This window comes from Podarcis raffonei, chromosome 7 (genome assembly GCF_027172205.1).
Source record: "Podarcis raffonei isolate rPodRaf1 chromosome 7, rPodRaf1.pri, whole genome shotgun sequence".
NCBI classification, from domain to species: domain Eukaryota; kingdom Metazoa; phylum Chordata; class Lepidosauria; order Squamata; family Lacertidae; genus Podarcis; species Podarcis raffonei.
In genome coordinates this window covers 86,981,909-87,000,814 of record NC_070608.1, presented here as the reverse complement: position 1 = coordinate 87,000,814, position 18,906 = coordinate 86,981,909, and the positions used below count along the sequence as shown (strand labels likewise).

The 18,906-nt window shown below is 41.2% G+C and overlaps 3 protein-coding genes across 24 annotated transcripts in view; all 3 read left to right on the top strand.

Moving 5' to 3' along the window:
- LOC128418020 (protocadherin gamma-A4-like) overlaps positions 1-18,906 on the top strand; it is a 299,406-nt gene that overhangs the window by 182,946 nt on the left and 97,554 nt on the right. Inside the window, exon 1 of one of the 22 annotated variants that reach the window (XM_053397376.1) lies at positions 7,887-10,574. The exons of the other annotated variants lie outside the window; for them this stretch is intronic. Coding sequence (XP_053253351.1) covers positions 8,154-10,574 — 2,421 coding nt within the window. The 5' untranslated portion in view covers positions 7,887-8,153. Of the gene's footprint in view, positions 1-7,886; positions 10,575-18,906 lie in introns of those variants that run through there. 22 annotated transcript variants of the gene reach the window in all.
- On the top strand, positions 2,141-5,716 carry LOC128418027 (protocadherin gamma-B5-like). Its single transcript, XM_053397411.1, has one exon. The coding sequence runs from the start codon at positions 3,230-3,232 to the stop codon at positions 5,699-5,701; it is 2,472 nt and encodes an 823-aa protein (XP_053253386.1). The 5' UTR covers positions 2,141-3,229; the 3' UTR covers positions 5,702-5,716.
- On the top strand, positions 15,544-18,027 carry LOC128418032 (protocadherin gamma-B1-like). The gene has a single exon (XM_053397415.1). It carries the CDS (start codon positions 15,559-15,561, stop codon positions 18,010-18,012), a length of 2,454 nt encoding a protein of 817 aa, XP_053253390.1. The 5' UTR covers positions 15,544-15,558; the 3' UTR covers positions 18,013-18,027.

Below are 18,906 nucleotides of genomic sequence, written 5' to 3'. Positions count from 1 at the left end.
AATTAATTGTAAATAATGTGGTAACAGAAGAGTTCAAGATTGAAAAAGGGACACGTCAGGGGTGCCCTATCTCCCCATTACTTTTTATATCGGTCCTGGAGGTTTTGCTTAATATGATTAGGAAGGACCAGTTGGTCAAAGGGGTTCAGGTCGGAGCTAAACAATATAAATTGAGAGCATTTGCAGATGACCTAGTACTTACTTTACAGGAGCCAGAAGCTAGTACGAAAAGAGTTTTGGAAATAATTCAAGAGTTTGGTCAAATGGCAGGATTTAAATTGAATAAGTTAAAGACTAAGGTATTGGAGAAAAATTTAACACAGATTGAAAAAGAAAGGTTTCAGAATGAGACGGGGTTGACTGTGGTTAAAAAAGTGAAATATCTGGGTGTAAACATGACAGCTAAGAACGTGAATTTATTTAAAGACAATTATGAAAAAACTTGGACAGAAGTGAAAAAAGATCTGGAGATTTGGTCAAACTTGAAGCTTTCCTTGTTAGGTCGAATTGCAGTTATAAAAATGAATGTATTGCCAAGAATGTTGTTTTTGTTCCAAGCATTACAAATGGACTGTTTCAAGAAGTGGCAGAAAGACATATCTAAATTTGTCTGGCAGGGCAAGAAGCCCAGAATAAAATTTAAGATATTAACGGATTCAAAGGAAAGAGGGGGGTTTGCCCTGCCAGACTTTAAATTGTACTATGAAGCGGCAGCTTTCTGCTGGCTAAAAGATTGGCTGCTTCTTGAAAACACAGACATTTTGGATTTGGAAGGTTTTAACAATATTTTTGGGTGGCATGCATATTTGTGGTATGACAAGGTTAAAGCGCACAAAAGTTTTAAAAATCATATTGTCAGAAAAGCACTATTAAATGTCTGGGTCAGATATAAAGACTTGCTGGAAAATAAAACTCCAAGGTGGTTGTCGCCAATGGAAGCTAAGGCAGTTAAAAAGTTAAATATGGAGTCGAAATGGCCAAGATATTGGGAAATTCTGGAAAAGGAAGGGGACAAACTGAGATTGCAGAGTTTTGAAAAATTAAAAGGGAAGGTGAGAGATTGGTTACACTATCATCAAATAAATGAAGTGTTTAAATTGGACAGTAAAATTGGCTTCCAGGTGGAAAAATCAAAATTAGAGACTGAACTGTTAGAATCCAGTACTAAGAATTTGTCAAAAATGTATAACTTGCTGCTGAAATGGAATACACAAGATGAAACGGTTAAATCAACTATGATTAAATGGGCTCAGGACATTGGTCATAATATTTTGTTCGCTGACTGGGAAAAGTTGTGGACCACCGGGATGAAATTTACGGCATGTAATGCCTTAAGAGAAAATATAATGAAAATGATTTATAGGTGGTACATAACCCCAGTCAAGCTTGCAAAGATTTACCACTTGCCTGACAATAAATGTTGGAAATGTAAGGAAAAGGAAGGTACATTTTTTCACCTCTGGTGGACGTGCCCGAAGATTAAGGCATTCTGGGAAATGATCTATAATGAACTGAAAAAGGTATTTAAATATACTTTCCCCAAGAAACCAGAGGCCTTTCTCTTGGGTATTGTCGGCCAGGGGGTGTTAAAGACAGATAAAACTTTCTTTATGTATGCCACAACAGCAGCTAGAATACTCATTGCGAAGTACTGGAAGACGCAAGATTTACCCACACTGGAAGAATGGCAGATGAAAGTGATAGACTACATGGGCTTGGCAGAAATGACGAGCAGAATCCGAAACCAGGGAAAAGAAGCGGCGGAAGAAGAATGGAAAAAGTTTAAGGACTATTTAAAGAAATATTACAAAATTAATGACAGTTAGAATGATGTTGGACTAAAGTAAATGGTTACTATTAGTAATGGTTAAGACAAGGAGAATGAGGATGATTAGCTTAAATTTATAGTAAAATAAGGGAAGATTTGCTGAACAATTGATTAGAATTTGGAATACAGAAACGGGAGGCATGAGGAAGTCGAAGAAGAAAGGTTTAAGAAATTAGGATATGAAATGGTACTTGTTTCTTGTTTTGTTTTTTGTCTTCTGTTTGTTTATGTATGTTTTGTTTGTATGAATATAAAAATTGTTTAATAAAAAAAAACAACAGAACATTTGAGGTCCAGCATATAACACCCAGGGCTTATGTATGCAGTTTTGTTCCTTGATTAAATGAAGTTGCATTGACAGCTGGAGACCACATGTAACTTCCTAAAATACTGAAAGGACTGTAGAGATTTCTGAGTAGAATTCTGGTTGTCCTATCCCATCCCCCGGCAAAATATGGGTCTCCATATTGTTTGCATATGTAGAGAGGATGAACCATATCCGTGATATTGTGAAGTAGCTGGGGTGTTGTGTAAGGTCAAAAGCACACACCACAAACTAAATGAAATCAGCAAAGTGTCTATCGTAACTGGACAAATGGGCAGGTGGGGAAAATGGCAAAGGTAAATACTGACACAGTACAACTGTTGAAGGAGAAAGCTACACAAACAGACCAGAAATCATGTGGGCATAAGGTGACAAAATAGGACTTGAGATGTGGCACTATTTTCAGTGAAATTATGTAAAGATAAACACAATTTTCAGACACGGCTTTAGGCTTTCCACACACAGTCTAAGATGCCTGTAAATACCTAATACAATATTTTTCTAATTTGTTTAAAAGTGTTTTATTATAATCAACGATAGCATTCTCATACTGCAGTCTGCTATTCTGATTTTTCCTAAAGAAATATTGGAAATAGGGCTATAAATTCATTACCGCTTTTTCTTTGCTGTAAATATTAATTTGAAGCTGATTCCTTTTAACCTATTGTAATGGTGAACAGATAACACTTTCCAACAGGCATATTCAAATAACCTGTATGAGAATATGGTCTGAGTCATTACATAAAAATACTACTATGTCATGAATTAGGGAAGAAAAATCATTGGGAAAAGATTGCAGTTCTCGGTTTCAGACTCACAGTGTCACTGTTGGACAAGGCGGCAATCCAAGGGCAGCTGAAGTTCCACTGATGCTTTCTGCAGAGAGATCTCTTCGTCCCAAACTGCACATCGGGAAAACCAGCAGACGCTGGAACAAAGGTTTCAGCTGGGAAAAAAGAAAATACTGCAGCATATACAAATTAAACCAAAGGATCCAGTTCTTTTTTTACTGGGCAAAAAAATCTCCTGTCTTGGTGGAAATCTGAGATCCTGTGCTCATCAAAGAGAAGAGGAAAATGAAGAGAAGAGGAATCCTCCATGGAAAGGGCTTTCAAACATCAGGAAGGTATATAACACTTCTGATATTTTCATCTTTGTTCTGTGGAGCAGTTTTGGAAGAGGTTCACTATTCCATTCCTGAGGAGATGGCAAAGGGGTCTTTGGTGGGAAATCTTGCCAAGGATCTAGGACTGAATGCCAGAGAACTGAAGAGCAGAAACCTGCATATCCTTTCTGAAGGTAAAAAGCCATATTTCACTATCAATGCTGAAAATGGAAACCTGTATGTGAATGAGAGGATAGATCGTGAGGGGATGTGTAGAGAGAGCACACACTGCATTATTGATTTTGAAGCTGTGGTGGAAAAACCATTGAATGTTTTCCATGTAAGTGTAGCAATCCAAGACATTAATGATAATGCCCCACACTTCTTAGAAGCCAATATTAGACTTGAAATAATTGAATCCACATTGCCAGGTGCTAGATTTCCCCTTGGGAAAGCTGAAGATCCTGATATTGGGATTAATTCTCTCCAGAATTACCAGTTAAGCCTAAATCAGTTATTTATATTAGAAATTAAGCATAGTCTGGACGGCCATAAATATGCAGCATTGGTGCTGCAGAAACCTTTGGATCGGGAAAGTGAGCGCTCCCTTCAGTTGATCCTTACGGCCCTGGATGGGGGTGAACCCAGAAAAACTGGGACTGCTCAGATATGGATTAATGTCACAGATGCCAATGACAACCCACCAGTCTTCACTCAAGAGGTTTATACAATTAGCCTGAGGGAAAATTCCCCTGTGGGGTCCTCCATACTCCAAGTAAAAGCCTCTGATAGGGATGAAGGTTCAAATAGTCAGATCAGTTACACATTCAGTAAAGTCCCAGAAAAAGTCTATGAGAAATTTAGACTAGATCCACAAAGTGGAACAATTACAATTAAGGAGACCCTTGACTTTGAGGAAACAGAAAAATACACTATGACAGTTGAAGCAAGAGATGGAGGAGGATTAGTGGCTCACTGTAATGTTGATATCAAGATTATAGATGAGAATGACAATGCTCCAGAGATCATCGTGGCCTCCTTATCCACCCCAGTATCAGAAAACTCTGTTTCTGGAACAATAATTGCTCTCATCAATGTAAAGGATAGAGATTCTGGAGAAAATGGAAAAATTACATGCCATCTACAAAGTAATGTACCATTTAAAATAGCATCAATATCTAAGAACAACTACAAAATCCACACAGACAGTCCATTGGACAGAGAAAAAGCCTCAGAATACAACATCACAATCACGGCCACTGACAAAGGTAGCCCCCCTCTCTCCTCCAACAAAACTATCTCCCTGCAGATTTCAGATATCAATGACAACCCCCCTGCCTTTGAAAAATCAACCTACAGTGTCTTTGTGCCAGAAAACAATCCCTCAGGTGCCTCTATTTTTGCCCTCAAAGCCTCGGACCCGGATCTGGACCGCAACTCACGTATCACTTACTCCATCCTCAACAGCAACATGGAGGAGCTGCCTCTCTCCTCTTACGTCTCCATCAACTCTGAGACGGGAACTATCTATGCACAGCGCTCCTTTGACTATGAGCAATTCCGGGAGTTTCATATCCAAGTGAAGGCCCAAGATGGCGGCTCTCCCTCTCTCAGCAACAACGCCACCGTGTGGGTGTACATTTTGGATCAGAACGATAACAGCCCCCGCGTTCTGTATCCTGTCCCGGGTGTTGAGGGCTCTGCCTTGTTTGAGATGGTTCCTCACTCGGCAGAGCCAGGCTACCTAGTGACCAAAGTGGTGGCTGTGGATGCGGACTCTGGGCACAATGCCTGGCTCTCCTACCAAGTGCTGCAGGCCACGGAGCCAGCCCTCTTCACCATTGGGACCCACACGGGAGAGATCAGGACATCACGAGCCCTTCTGGAGAAAGATGCTGTGAAACAGAAGCTGGTCATCTTGGTGAAGGACAATGGGAAGGCTCCACTCTCAGCTACAGTGGTCCTCAACCTCGTGGTTGCTGAGAACTTCCAAGAGGCACTTCCAGAAATGACTAGGCAATCCAGTGACACAGAGCATCATTCTGACCTCCAGTTTTACTTGGTGCTGGCTTTGGCATTGATCTCATTTTTATTCCTCCTGACGGTGATACTGGTCATTGTCATGAAACTTCGACAATCAGGAAATCCCAAATTATTCCAATGCTTTGAACCTAATGCTTTTTCTAAGGCGCAGGTCATATTTCCACCAAACTATGAAGAAGGAACTTTACCTTATTCCTACCAACTCTGTCTATCGTCAGAGTTGAGGAAAGAGCAGATCTCTTTCCCAAAACCCCATATCCAGGTGGCAGAAAACTTGCTATGCAATGATAGCTCTCAGGTGGTTCTTGTGGATGGCAACTGTGGGGATGCCAGTGCCAAAGAGGAGGTTGGTGAGCAGGTAAGCTTTGCTTTCAGAAACAGCCTTACCTTAAAGGAATAAAACTAATATTTTTATTTCATTTTACTATATAAAGAGGTCAGGCAAATGATATTACAGTGTTAGCAGCCATTGTCCTCATTGTGAATTTTTTTCCCTACACATTGCTTTTAAGTTGCAATGGTAGACGCAGCATAAATTCTGAGGCAAACAATAATGTCAGAGTGAGTCTTCATCTCTGGAATTAAAGGAAATGTAAGCATGCATACAGCTTGAGTGTTCAATCTTCCTGTGGGGTATTAGCATATCACCATAAATATATGTAGTTATTTATACATCCCTCATCAATTAAAAATAAGGATGTGTACTTTTTCACTCACAAAAAGCACAGTTTATTTGCCCTGTTATGATCAACTTAAATGCATAGTTAAACTATGGAATTCCTTGTTGACAACTAATTGCAACAACAGATCATTGAAAATGGCTATGGCAGCAAACAATTAGTGTGAATCTTAAGGAACACTTGTATAAGTTTGTTTTTTGATGGTATATGACACTGCTGTGGCTTCGTCACATTTTAGTTGTTGTTGTTTAGTTGTTTAGTTGTGTCTGGCTCGTCGTGACCCCATGGACCAGAGCACGCCAGGCACTCCTGTCTTCCACTGCCTCCCACATTTTGGTCAAATTTATAGTACAGCAAATAAGATGCATTGATGGTCACCTACTTGGGTGGTTTTAAAGGGGGATTAGAAAAAAATGATTGTCATGTTGGCTATATTATGTCTAGTACCAGACACCTTTGACTGTGGACCAAGGGCAGAGCTTTTGAGGGGCATCTGCTTGGCCACAGTGGGAGAAAGGATGTTGGACTCAATAGAGCTCTGGCCTGATCCAGCAGGGCTTTTCTTATGTTTTTATGAATAGAATTGTGTGCAATGCTTCTCTGTGATAGACTAGCAGATGAAAAACTAGAAGCATGTTGAAAATTAGGCAGCACTCTGGTTGGAAATGTCAATTCTGTTCAATGGGGTTCCAGTTTCAAGGGGATATATGGCAGGCAAAAATATTTGAATAGCATACACATCTGCAGATTGGGTTTATGGTCCTGTAGGCTGTTCTATGGAGCAATAAGAGGAGCTATTACCTTTAATGCGTACAAACTGAAAGTAAATTACTTTAGTTATTTTCTAATAAAACCTCTATCATATACTCTTTCCATTAGACACAATAAATTTCTTCTAACACCTCTTGTCTCTTCATTGTTCTCAGTTCCCAAACTTCATGATGCTATTATCATAATATGAAATCATGTGTAAAGTTCCAACAAACATTTTATCCTGTTGGATCATGCCTAGCTTCCGTCAAGGTGTTCCGTTGTGCCAAAAGCGGTTTAGTCATGCTGGCCACATGACCTGGAAAGCTGTCTGTGGACAAATGCCGGCTCCCTCGGCCTAATGAGAGATGAGCGCTGCCACCCCATAGTCGCCTTTGACTGAACTTAACTATCCAGGGGTCCTTTACCTGTTTTTACTGCTGGTAGAGCAGCTACAGCCATTGGTCCTGCACTTGTGCTGTCTTCCTGCTTTGATCACAGGGGAGCAACCACTAAGCAAGGACATTTGTATGGCACCAGCAGGTAGGAGGCAGTGGCAGAGTCTAATGTAGAACCAATACAGACGAACACACTTTTATTACCTAGTGCTGTCTAGACAGAAGCTGCAAGTGTTGCTTCTTATCTTATCTTCAACAGACAGAGAGAGAACTATTGGAATAGTAAGTTACTCTTGGAATTCCTACCCAACACTGAGAAGAACTTGTGCTGTGTTCCATAAATGTTGATAGGCATCCAACAACTTAGGAGAGATAAAAAAGAGAATAATTTCAGTAGGGTGTTTATATTAATTCTATTTAAGAAAAAAATACAGTAGACTTACAGCTCTTGTTTTACTATATAACTGGATATTTATATATTAATAATAATGTTGAAGATGTGCATACCCTTCATGTAAGTGCAGTATCAGATATGAACCCAATTTTCACAGTACTGAAAAGCCACGAACATAAATGAGGGTAGCTGTACACTAAGAAAGAACACCAAGGAAAAGCTTTCTCAAATGCTCCACTCAGTGAGCAGAAGGGAAGGTACAGTATGTGCTGGAGAAACATCTGCATTTATTCACCTCTGTCTATTTTCATAGAACAAAATGCAGTTCCTTGAGTGGTCCTCTAAGTGTCAGTGTTGGCCAGTATGAGAGCCAGAGAGAGGATAGAGATCCATTGATGCTTCCTAGATTGCAGTAACTCCCATCACTGCTATTCAGATCAGGCCAACTGAAGAGCACAGTGACGGAACTCTTGCAGAGAAGGAAAAATCTCTTTTGCTTTGCACAAATATAAGAATAAGGCAGTTTATTCTTCCTCAGTGATACCTCATGTTGTTTCCTTCATCACTGTAAGAGCTTGAGCATAGGAAACTGAGAAAAGGAAGCAGCCTGTTTTTGAGAGAACCAGCCAGATGGAGAGAAGGCACCAAGGGAATGGCAGGGCACTCACAAGGCAAGTACTGCTTCTCTCTCTATTGTCTTTGACCTGTTGGGCTGCATCAGAGCAGATTCATTATTCAACCCCTGAGGAGATGGCAAAGGGTTCCGTTGTGGGGAACCTCGCCAAGGACCTGGGACTGAGCACCAAAGAACTAAAACATCGCAATCTGCACACTGTGTCTGTGGCTAAAATGCAGCATTTCAGTATCAATGCAGAGAATGGAAATCTCTATGTAAATGACAGGATTGATAGGGAGGGGATATGTGGCAAAAATCCACTTTGCTTTGTTAATTTTGAAGTTGTGGTGGAAAACCCTTTGAATATTTTTCATGTACTAGTGGAAATACAGGATGTTAATGATAATGCACCCCAATTCCTCAATGGCAACATCAACTTGGAGACAGGAGAACAAACCTTGCCTGGGGCCCGCTTTCTCCTTGGGAAAGCGGAAGATCCTGACATTGGGGTGAACTCTCTCCAGGATTACCAGCTGAGCTCCAATCAGTATTTCTCTTTGGAAGTTAGAGAAAGGAAAGATGGAAATAAATATGCAGAACTGGTGCTACAGAAACCTCTTGATCGAGAACGTGAACAGACCCTTCACTTGGTTCTTACCGCTATGGATGGGGGGGAACCCAGAAAAACGGGGACGGCCCAGATACAGATTAATGTCACAGATGCCAATGACAACCCACCTGTTTTCACTCAAGAGGTGTACAAGGTCAGCTTATCTGAAAATGTTCCTCTTGGGTCACTTGTGCTCCAGGTTGCAGCCTCTGATGAGGATGAAGGTACAAATGCCCAAATCAGGTATCATTTTAGCAACATACCGGCAACTGCTGAACAGAAATTCAGGCTGGATCCCATCAGTGGTAGAATCACTCTTCTGGAGCAACTGGATTTTGAGGACGATGATGAATATACTATGACAGTTGCTGCAAAAGATGGAGGTGGATTGGTGACATATTCTAATATTGAAATAAGGGTTCATGATGAGAATGATAATGCCCCAGATGTGACATTAGCCTCCATGTTCAGTCCTGTTCCTGAAGATTCTCTGCCAGGAACAATCATTGCACTGATCAATGTGAATGACAGAGATAGTGGAGATAATGGGAAGGTTACTTGCTACTTAAATGATGATTTACACTTCAAAGTTCTTCCCTCATCTAACAATTTCTTCAAGCTCCAGACCGACAGTCCTTTGGACAGAGAAATAGCTCCCGCATATAATATTACAATCACAGCCACTGACAGAGGAACTCCACCTCTTTCCACACACAAAACAATCTCACTACAGATTTCTGATATTAATGATAATGCGCCTACATTTCAGAGATCAACCTACAGCATCTACGTGCCAGAAAACAATCCTTCAGGTGCCTCCATTTTCACCATCAAAGCCTCTGATCCCGATGTGGACCAGAACTCACGGATCACATACTCCATCCTCAACAGCAACATCGAGGAGCTTCCCATCTCCTCCTATATCTCCATTAATTCAGAGACCGGCACCATCTATGCCCAGAGATCCTTTGACTATGAACAATTCAGAGAGTTCCATCTGCAAGTGAAGGCCCAAGATGGGGGTTCTCCCCCTCTCAGCAGCAATGTGACCGTCAGAGTGTTTGTTCTTGACAGGAATGATAACAGCCCTCGTATCCTGTCCCCCTCACAAGAAGCCAAGGGCTCAGCCTTGTTTGAGATGGTGCCTCGTTCGGCCGAGGCAGATTATCTTGTCACCAAGGTGGTGGCCGTGGATGCAGATTCTGGACACAACGCCTGGCTCTCCTACCATCTGACTCAGGCCACTGAGCCGGCACTCTTCACGGTTGGTTCTCATACTGGAGAGATCAGGACCGCCAGGGCCTTTGTGGAGAGAGACGCTGTGAAACAGAGACTGGTCATTATGGTGAAGGATAACGGGCAGCCGTCTCTCTCGGCCACCATGACTCTGAACCTGGTGTTTGCTGAGAACTTTCAGGAGGCCCTTCCGGAAATGAAGAGCCAACCCAGCAGCTTGGAGTATCAGTCTGACCTGCAGTTCTACTTGGTGCTGGCCTTAGCTGTGATCTCCTTCTTGTTCCTCTTGACTGTGATTCTGGCTGTTACAATGAAGTTCCGTCAATCAGGGCATCCCAGGTTCCTACAGTGCTTTGGTCCTGTTCCCCATTCCAAGAATGGTGCCATCTTCCCACCCAACTTTGAAGATGGGACTTTGCCCTATTCCTACCAGCTGTGTCTGTCTTCTGAGACCAGGAAGAATGAGTTTGCCTTCCTGACACCCAGTGTTCAGATGGTAGACGATATTCTTGGCAGTGAGAAACCTGCTGTGCCTTTTACAGGCAACAGTGGAAACAATTTTCATTCTGAGATGGCTAATGGTGAAGAGGTAAGATTTGTTCTCTGCAGTTACATGCATGGTACACTCTGTAGTTCTTTACCGTTAAGTGACATTTCAATACAGCCTTTTATACTGCAGGTGTACCTGCCTTTTTCAGTCTTTAGTTAGTTTTTCATATAGAAATCAATAGGTGGGGCTTTATTTCGTTTTGTATGTTCATTTTAATTATTTATTAGCTTCCTAAACTGTCTTTCATCCAAAGATCACATGGCAGCTTGCAATATAAAAGCCCTCATGTGTCCTCATCTTTCTTATCTGTTCTAAGTAGCTGAGGCTAAACCACCTGGTGCAATTAGCTATTTCATAGTCAGTTGAGGTATTCCATTTTCTACTTTCAGGGGATATTGCAATTTTTTGTTCTTTGTATTGCTGATGCATTCTTCAATATTTGACACATAATAGTGTATTAATAGTCAATGTATACTGGATTGTTGACACATCATTCTTCTTTATTTGTTGTTTTGAGCTGCCTCCCCAGTGTTATTGCATTTTTGAAGAGAATAGCTGTCATTGCATTAGTCCTTAGCACAGAGTGAGGTAACAAAATCTAAACTAGGTACAGTGGTGCCTCGCAAGACGAAATTAATCCGTTCCGCGAGTCTCTTTGTCTTGCGGTTTTTTCGTCTTGCGAAGCACGGCTATTAGCGGCGCTTAGCGGCTTAGCGGCTATTAACGGCTTAGCGGCTTAGTGGCTATTAATGGCTTAGCGGCTTTAAGAAAAAGGAAACAAACTTGCAAGAACTCGCAAGACGTTTCGTATTGCGAAGCAAGCCCATAGGGAAATTCGTCTTGCGGAATGACTCAAAAAACGGAAAACCCTTTCGTCTAGCGAGTTTTTCGTCTTGCGAGGCATTCGTCTTGCGGGGCACCACTGTAATAAGATTTACATAAACTTACATGAAAAATATCGCTACTTGCTAGTTAAACCATTGCCATTTGTAGGGGCACTACTGTATAATGAAAGCAGGACAAAGAATAAACCAGAACATTGGTGTTATAAAAAGTTGCAGGATTTCAGCAGGAAGATATGGGACACTCACTCACATTAGTCACAAAGCGGCTTATTGTACCATAAATAATAACACAGTAGAAAATCACAAGCACAATAAAAATAATATAAAATAATAAACAAATCATCAGTAAAGTAAAACAACCACCTTTTAAAATACACTTTTAACAAAACAAGTTTTAGGCTAAACAGCACAGCCACAAGAAAAGTCATATTATAAAATTCACAAAGCATTACAGCTCTCATAGTCCACAAAACAATATCAAGAACATTAACAAAGAACCAAAAACAAAACAAGCATTCATACATCATCATTAGTCACAATAAAAATGGCATGGGGGGGGGCTTATGATTTACTTAAATCTCCCTAAAGCTAGGCTAGTTATAAATCTCTTTTTTTCAAGATTTGTTCGGGGGGGGGGGTTGGTTACACATACACACACAATGCACATGTATACCTTGCATAAAGTACGTTGTGACATGATTATCTAAGTACCTTGTGTTTTTTGGCATCAATTTGACTCAAGAATGGACAACTACAACATTCACCCAGTTATTACTATTGCTATTGCAGTTATTACTATTACTATACTATTATTATTATCACCCAATATAGTGTTTCTGTATAATTTTTAACCTGTAGTGAGCTGTAGCAATCTGGATTTATGTTATAAATTGATTTTAATCTAGTACTAGGCTGCTTATATTTACAAGTCTAAATAGGTTGCCTATAGTTTATATTGAAGATCATTGTAATACACGACACACACCCGGTGGTTCAGATACAGAATTTCTCTGTTGCATTCAATAGCAAGAATTGGGTTCCTCTCCTTAAATTGTTGGCATTTAATTGAACATTGGCTGCAACATGTAACCCATTATTTTAATACAGGACTTCATCTGTAATGTGGATGCAACCTTTTTTTGTGTAATACAGGACTTCATCTGCAATGTGGATGCAACCTTTTTTTTGTGCATCTTTGAACTCCACAGAAGATGCATTTGCTTTAATCGTATGGAGATATAAATTGTTGTGCATGTGCTCAATGCTGCCTCTGTGAACAGTTGGGAAAAACATTGTACAAAGTACTTTGACATCATGGTTCAGATCTAGAGTTTCCCTGTTTCATATAACAGTGAGGATTGGATTTCACTGATCAAATTGTTGGTATTTAATTGAGCATTGGATGCAATGCTTAACCCATCGTTTTAATGTAGGAGGTCATGTGTAATGTGGATGCAACCTTTTTATGTGTATCTTTGAACTCAACAGAAGATGCTTTTACTTTAATCTTTCGGAGGCGTTAATTGTGCAGCATGTTCTCAACGCTGCCTCTGTGGACAGTTGGCGTGGGCATGGTGGCACCATTCTCTAGGCCTCTGTTTGGCATGGCAGTATCTGGCCTTCTCCTTCTAGCTTCAAACAAGGCAGGATCTATCAGTTCCCAATTGGGGCTGAATGGTAGTATTTGTTCTTGTTCCTAAATTGGCCAAATGAGAGGATGAATGACAGGAGCTTTCTCATCTGCTATGGCAGTCAATAATTAAAGACTGGCTGTACAGTGGTACCTCGCGTTAAGAACTTAATTCATTCTGGAGGTCCGTTCTTAACCTGAAACTGTAACCTGAGGTACCACTTTAGCTAATGGGGCCTCCCACTGCCGCCGCACCGCTGGAGCATGATTTCTGTTCTCATCCTGAAGCAAAGTTCTTAACCCGAGGTACTATATCTGGGATAGCAGAGTCTGTAACCTGAAGCATCTGTAACCTGAAGCATCTGTAACCCGAGGTACCACTGTATTTGGACCCCAGCCATTCTTTTTAAATGTGCCACAACTAGCAAGTGCTATGTAGGTTAGAAAGCATAAGGATCGTATAGTGAGCAGCCCAAGACCTGAAAGGAGAGTTACCGAAACCAACCTTCATGGCATTCTTACTAGCTTGGGGGAATCTGGTGATGGCAATTATTCGTCTGTACTGATGACCTCATTGACTTACTGGCTCAGGGCTGATGACACCTAAAGGTCCTCATTTGCACTCAGTGGAGCTGGGGGGGAGGGCACTGAAGAACAAAGACCAGTTTCAATATTGATCCAAACCTTGGACCCTGGGGGGTGGGCATCAAGGGAGAAACGTCATCCTACTTCTGAGGTAGTTTGTCTGTCTTTGGTCCCCACCATGCACACAGGCACTATGGCAGTGGCCACATCCTAGGATATGACTTTGACTGACTGGCTAAAGCAAGTGAGGGTAGCTGATGGGTCTCAAACCCTCCGTGAGTTAGGGACTTTCTCTGCATGTGAAGACCAGTTCTGGTGGATTGAGCAGACAAAATAATAGTGGGTTCAGCAATCAAGAAGGTGGTTACTGTACATGCCGTAGAGGGAAGTGAGTGGCAGATCACTTCCTCTTCAACCTGGGAAGGTAACACATTTAGGAGAAGGAAAACTCTGATCCAAAACTCTGCTGCCTTGCAGGCTATCCCCTACACAAATCCAGAGTGTAGTCCGTAAGACAATTGGATGTCATCTGCTAATAATTTATAATTAATCCTTGATTGTGTAACAATCTAGTGAGCACTTGTTTGTATCTATTATGTCTAAGTTAACTTCACCCCTAAAAGCTGAGCGATTTTGTTGTTGTCTCCCAACTTGTTGAGATAAGATGTCTTCTGTTTCTCTCTCTCATCACTAATCATCCTGTAGATAGTTTCTGCATGAATGAAGCATTTGAACTCCAGAAACTGAAAGTGATTATTCCAATCTGATTCATGCTGAAAGGTCTGCTAACAATGGGCAATTATGCACCAGCAGAGTGGCACTAACATCACTTTGTGGGTGGAAACCAGTGGAGGCCGACCAGGCCGTGCAGAGGAAGTTAGTGTGTGTGTGTGTGTGTGTGTGTGTGTGTGTGTGTGTGTTTCAAGTTGCATACTCAGGATCCCTTACATATTGGCTTACGAAAAACCTAAAATGTTATTGTTCTGTGTAAAGAGGGTGATGAGCCATACCTGTGAGATTGTGAAGTAGATGTGCAAGGTCAGAAACACACATCCCACAGTAAATTAAGTTAACACTAGAAATCAGAAAGCTATCTACCATGACTGAATTACTGGAGCACGTGGATGTGGAGGGGAACGATGGCAAAGTTGAGAACTGCTAAATAAATCTATTTAAGGAGATGTCTACACAAATAGACCAATAATTTGAGCACTAATACGGGGCGAGATGACAAAACTAAGCATAAGATGTGGGACTAATTTCAGTGATAAGCGATGTAATACAAGATGCCTCCTTAGGATATGCACTCAAACACAGGAAGATACATACCTCTAAAAGCAGATATTATTGTGTCTAAGGTTCATGTGAAGGCCTAACTATAGGCAATAATATATTTTCCTCAATTTCTTAATAGTCCCATACTATAAATGATAATGTTTAATTGTGCAGCCTGTAATTCAATTTTTGTCAGCAGCACTGCACATTAATAAGCTTGCAAATAATTGTAAATATCTCTATCAACGTAGAGTACAAAATTAACCTGCAAAATATCAAGATTGGAGTGAAAATTAAAGCTAGTAAAGAAGGTTCACATATTATGTTTAAAAGCCTGCCTTGAGGAATCACATATAAACACCAACAGAGACCTTCAAGTGACATGTATTGGGGAGAAAAATCAGTGGAAAAAGATTGCAGTTCTCGGTTTCAGACTCACAGTGTCACTGTTGGACAAGACGGCAATCCAAGGGCAGCTGAAGTTCCACTGATGCTTTCTGCAGAGAGATCTCTTTGTCCCAAACTGCACATCGGGAATACCAGCAGACGCTGGGAAAAAAAACATTTCAGCTGAAAAAGGAAAAAGAAAACACTGCAGCATATACAAATTAAGCCAAAGGATCCAGTTCTTTTTTTACTGGGGGGGGGGGGGAATCTGAAATCCTGTGCTCATCAAAGAGAAGAGGAAATGAAGATGAGAGGAATCCTTCATGGAGAGAGCTTTCAAATACCAGGAAGGTATATAACACTTCTGATATTTTCATCTTTGTTCTGTGGAGCAGTTTTGGAAGAGGTTAACTATTCCATCCCTGAGGAGATGGCAAAGGGGTCTTTGGTGGGAAATCTTGCCAAGGATCTGGGACTGAATGCCAGAGACCTGAAGAACAGAAACCTGCATATCCTTTCTGAAGGTAAAAAGCCATATTTCACTATCAGTGCACAAAATGGAAACCTGTATGTAAATGAGAGGATAGATCGTGAGGAAATATGTGGGGAGAGTGTGCACTGTCTGATTAATTTTGAAGCTGTGGTTGAAAATCCTTTGAATGTTTTCCATATTATTGTAGCAATTCAGGACATTAATGATAATATGCCACAGTTCTTAAATGAAATCATGAGGCTTGAAATTGTTGAATCCACATTACCAGGTACAAGATTTCATACTGGGAAAGCGGAAGATCCTGATATTGGGACTAATTCTCTCCAGAATTACCAGCTAAGTCCAAATCACTATTTCATTCTAGAGATTCGACAGGGAGAAGATGGCCATAAATATGCAGAATTGGTGTTGCAAAAATCTTTGGATCGGGAGAGTGATTACTCTCTTCAGTTGATCCTTACGGCCCTGGATGGGGGTGAACCCAGAAAAACTGGGACTGCCCAGATATGGATTAACGTCACAGATGCCAATGACAACCCACCAGTCTTCACTCAAGAGGTTTATACAGTTAGCCTGAGGGAAAATTCTCCTGTGGGGTCCCCCATACTCCAAGTAAAAGCCTCTGATAGGGATGAAGGTCTGAATGCCCAAATTCATTATACATTTAGTAATATTCCTAAAAGAGCCTACCAAAAATTTGACCTATTTCCACAAAATGGAACAATTACAATTAAGGAAGCTCTTGACTTTGAGGAAACAGAGAAGTACACTATGACCGTTGAAGCAAGAGATGGAGGAGGATTAGTGGCTCATTGTAATGTCAATATAAAGATTCTAGATGAGAATGACAATGCACCAGAGATCATTCTGGCCTCCTTATCTAGTCCAGTTCCTGAAGACTCTTCTTCTGGAACACTAATTGCTCTCATCAACGTAAAGGATAAAGATTCTGGAGAAAATGGAAAAATTACATGCCATCTACAAGGTAATGTACCATTTCAAATAGTGTCAACTTCAAAGAACTACTATAAAATCCTCACAGACAGTCCTTTGGACAGAGAAAAAGCCTCAGGATACAACATCACAATCACGGCCACCGACAAAGGTAGCCCCCCTCTCTCCTCCAACAAGACCATCTCCCTGCAGATTTCAGATATCAATGACAACCCCCCTGCCTTTGAAAAATCAACCTACAGTGTCTTTGTGCCAGAAAACAATCCCTCAGGTGCCTCTATTTTTGCCCTCAAAGCCTCGGACCCGGATCTGGACCGCAACTCACGTATCACTTACTCCATCCTCAACAGCAACATGGAGGAGCTGCCTCTCTCCTCTTACGTCTCCATCAACTCTGAGACGGGAACTATCTATGCACAGCGCTCCTTTGACTATGAGCAATTCCGGGAGTTTCAGATCCAAGTGAAGGCCCAAGATGGCGGCTCTCCCTCTCTCAGCAACAACGCCACCGTGTGGGTGTACATTTTGGATCAGAATGATAATAGCCCTCACGTTCTGTATCCTGTCCCGGGTGCTGAGGGCTCTGCCTTGTTTGAGATGGTTCCTCACTCGGCAGAGCCAGGCTACCTAGTGACCAAAGTGGTGGCTGTGGACGCGGACTCTGGGCACAATGCCTGGCTCTCCTACCAAGTGCTTCAGGCCACAGAGCCGGCCCTCTTCACCATTGGGACCCACACGGGAGAGATCAGGACGTCACGAGCCCTTCTGGAGAAAGATGCTGTGAAACAGAAGCTGGTCATCTTGGTGAAGGACAATGGGAAGGCTCCGCTCTCAGCTACTGTGGTCCTCAACCTCGTGGTTGCTGAGAACTTCCAAGAGGCACTTCCAGAAATGACTAGGCAATCCAGTGACACAGAGCATCATTCTGACCTCCAGTTTTACTTGGTGCTGGCTTTGGCATTGATCTCATTTTTATTCCTCCTGACGGTGATACTGGTCATTGTCATGAAACTTCGACAATCAGGAAATCCCAAATTATTCCAATGCTTTGAACCTAATACTTTTCCTAAGGCGCAGGTCATATTTCCACCAAACTATGAAGAAGGAACTTTACCTTATTCCTACCAACTCTGCCTATCGTCAGAGATGAGGAAAGAGCAGATCTCTTTCCCAAAACCCCATATCCAGGTGGCAGAAAACTTGCTATGCAATGATAGCTCTCAGGTGGTTCTTGTGGATGGCAACTGTGGGGATGCCAGTGCCAAAGAGGAGGTTGGTGAGCAGGTAAGCTTTGCTTTCAGAAACTGAGGTGTTGGCACCATGACCTTGCTCCTTGTATGAGCAAAACTAGTATTTTTAGTTGTCTTCCTCTTAACTGCCTGATTTACTAAATGAGAGAACTAAAAAAAAATCAGATTATATTACTGGCACCAGCTGTTCAGACTGTAGAAAACTTTTTTTACAAGTAGTCTTCCAATTGCAATGACAGAGGCAAATTCAATGCTGAGTCTGAAAATGACGTTCAGGTGAGTCTTCATGAATTATGGAATTTATATCCTCTTCTACTTTCTAGTAATTTTTTCCCTGTAGATTATTAAATTATCACTATCATTATATACAGTAGTTATGTTTTAGTTCCTCCTAGAGGTTAAATATGTGGATTTTTACTTTGTTCACTCACATAGTTTATTCATCCTGTTGTGATTTGAGTTAACTGAAAAATGTATAAAACATGAATGCTTCCTATTTGTTCATAGTAGATCTTTTGGAGTGTTTTGAACTTCTCTGGAAGATTCATGTAGAAAGAACTTGTATGAAATGCAGACTGCTCAGAAAAGGGCAACTAAGATGGTCAAGTGGGTGGAACAACTTCTTTATTCAGAAAAAATGCAATGCTTAACAATATTTAGTTTAGATCAAAGACAAGGGAGAAGCGATATGAGATAGCTGGTCCTGCCACATTTCAACCACATCTACAGGACAGCAAGTAATTTAAGTGGGAGGTGCAAGGCAACCAATGCTAGGATGCAACATTTTTGTGGGGCATGTCCTGAAATGAAAGGTTCCGGGTGGATATAATAAGGGAAGTTGAAATAATAACAGGGTGCACTTTATCAACAGTTATTCTGATTGTTTTATTGAGTTGTATTAAGGGTTTAATACTAGCAGAGGATTAGTCCAAGACTTATTAACCATAGCAAG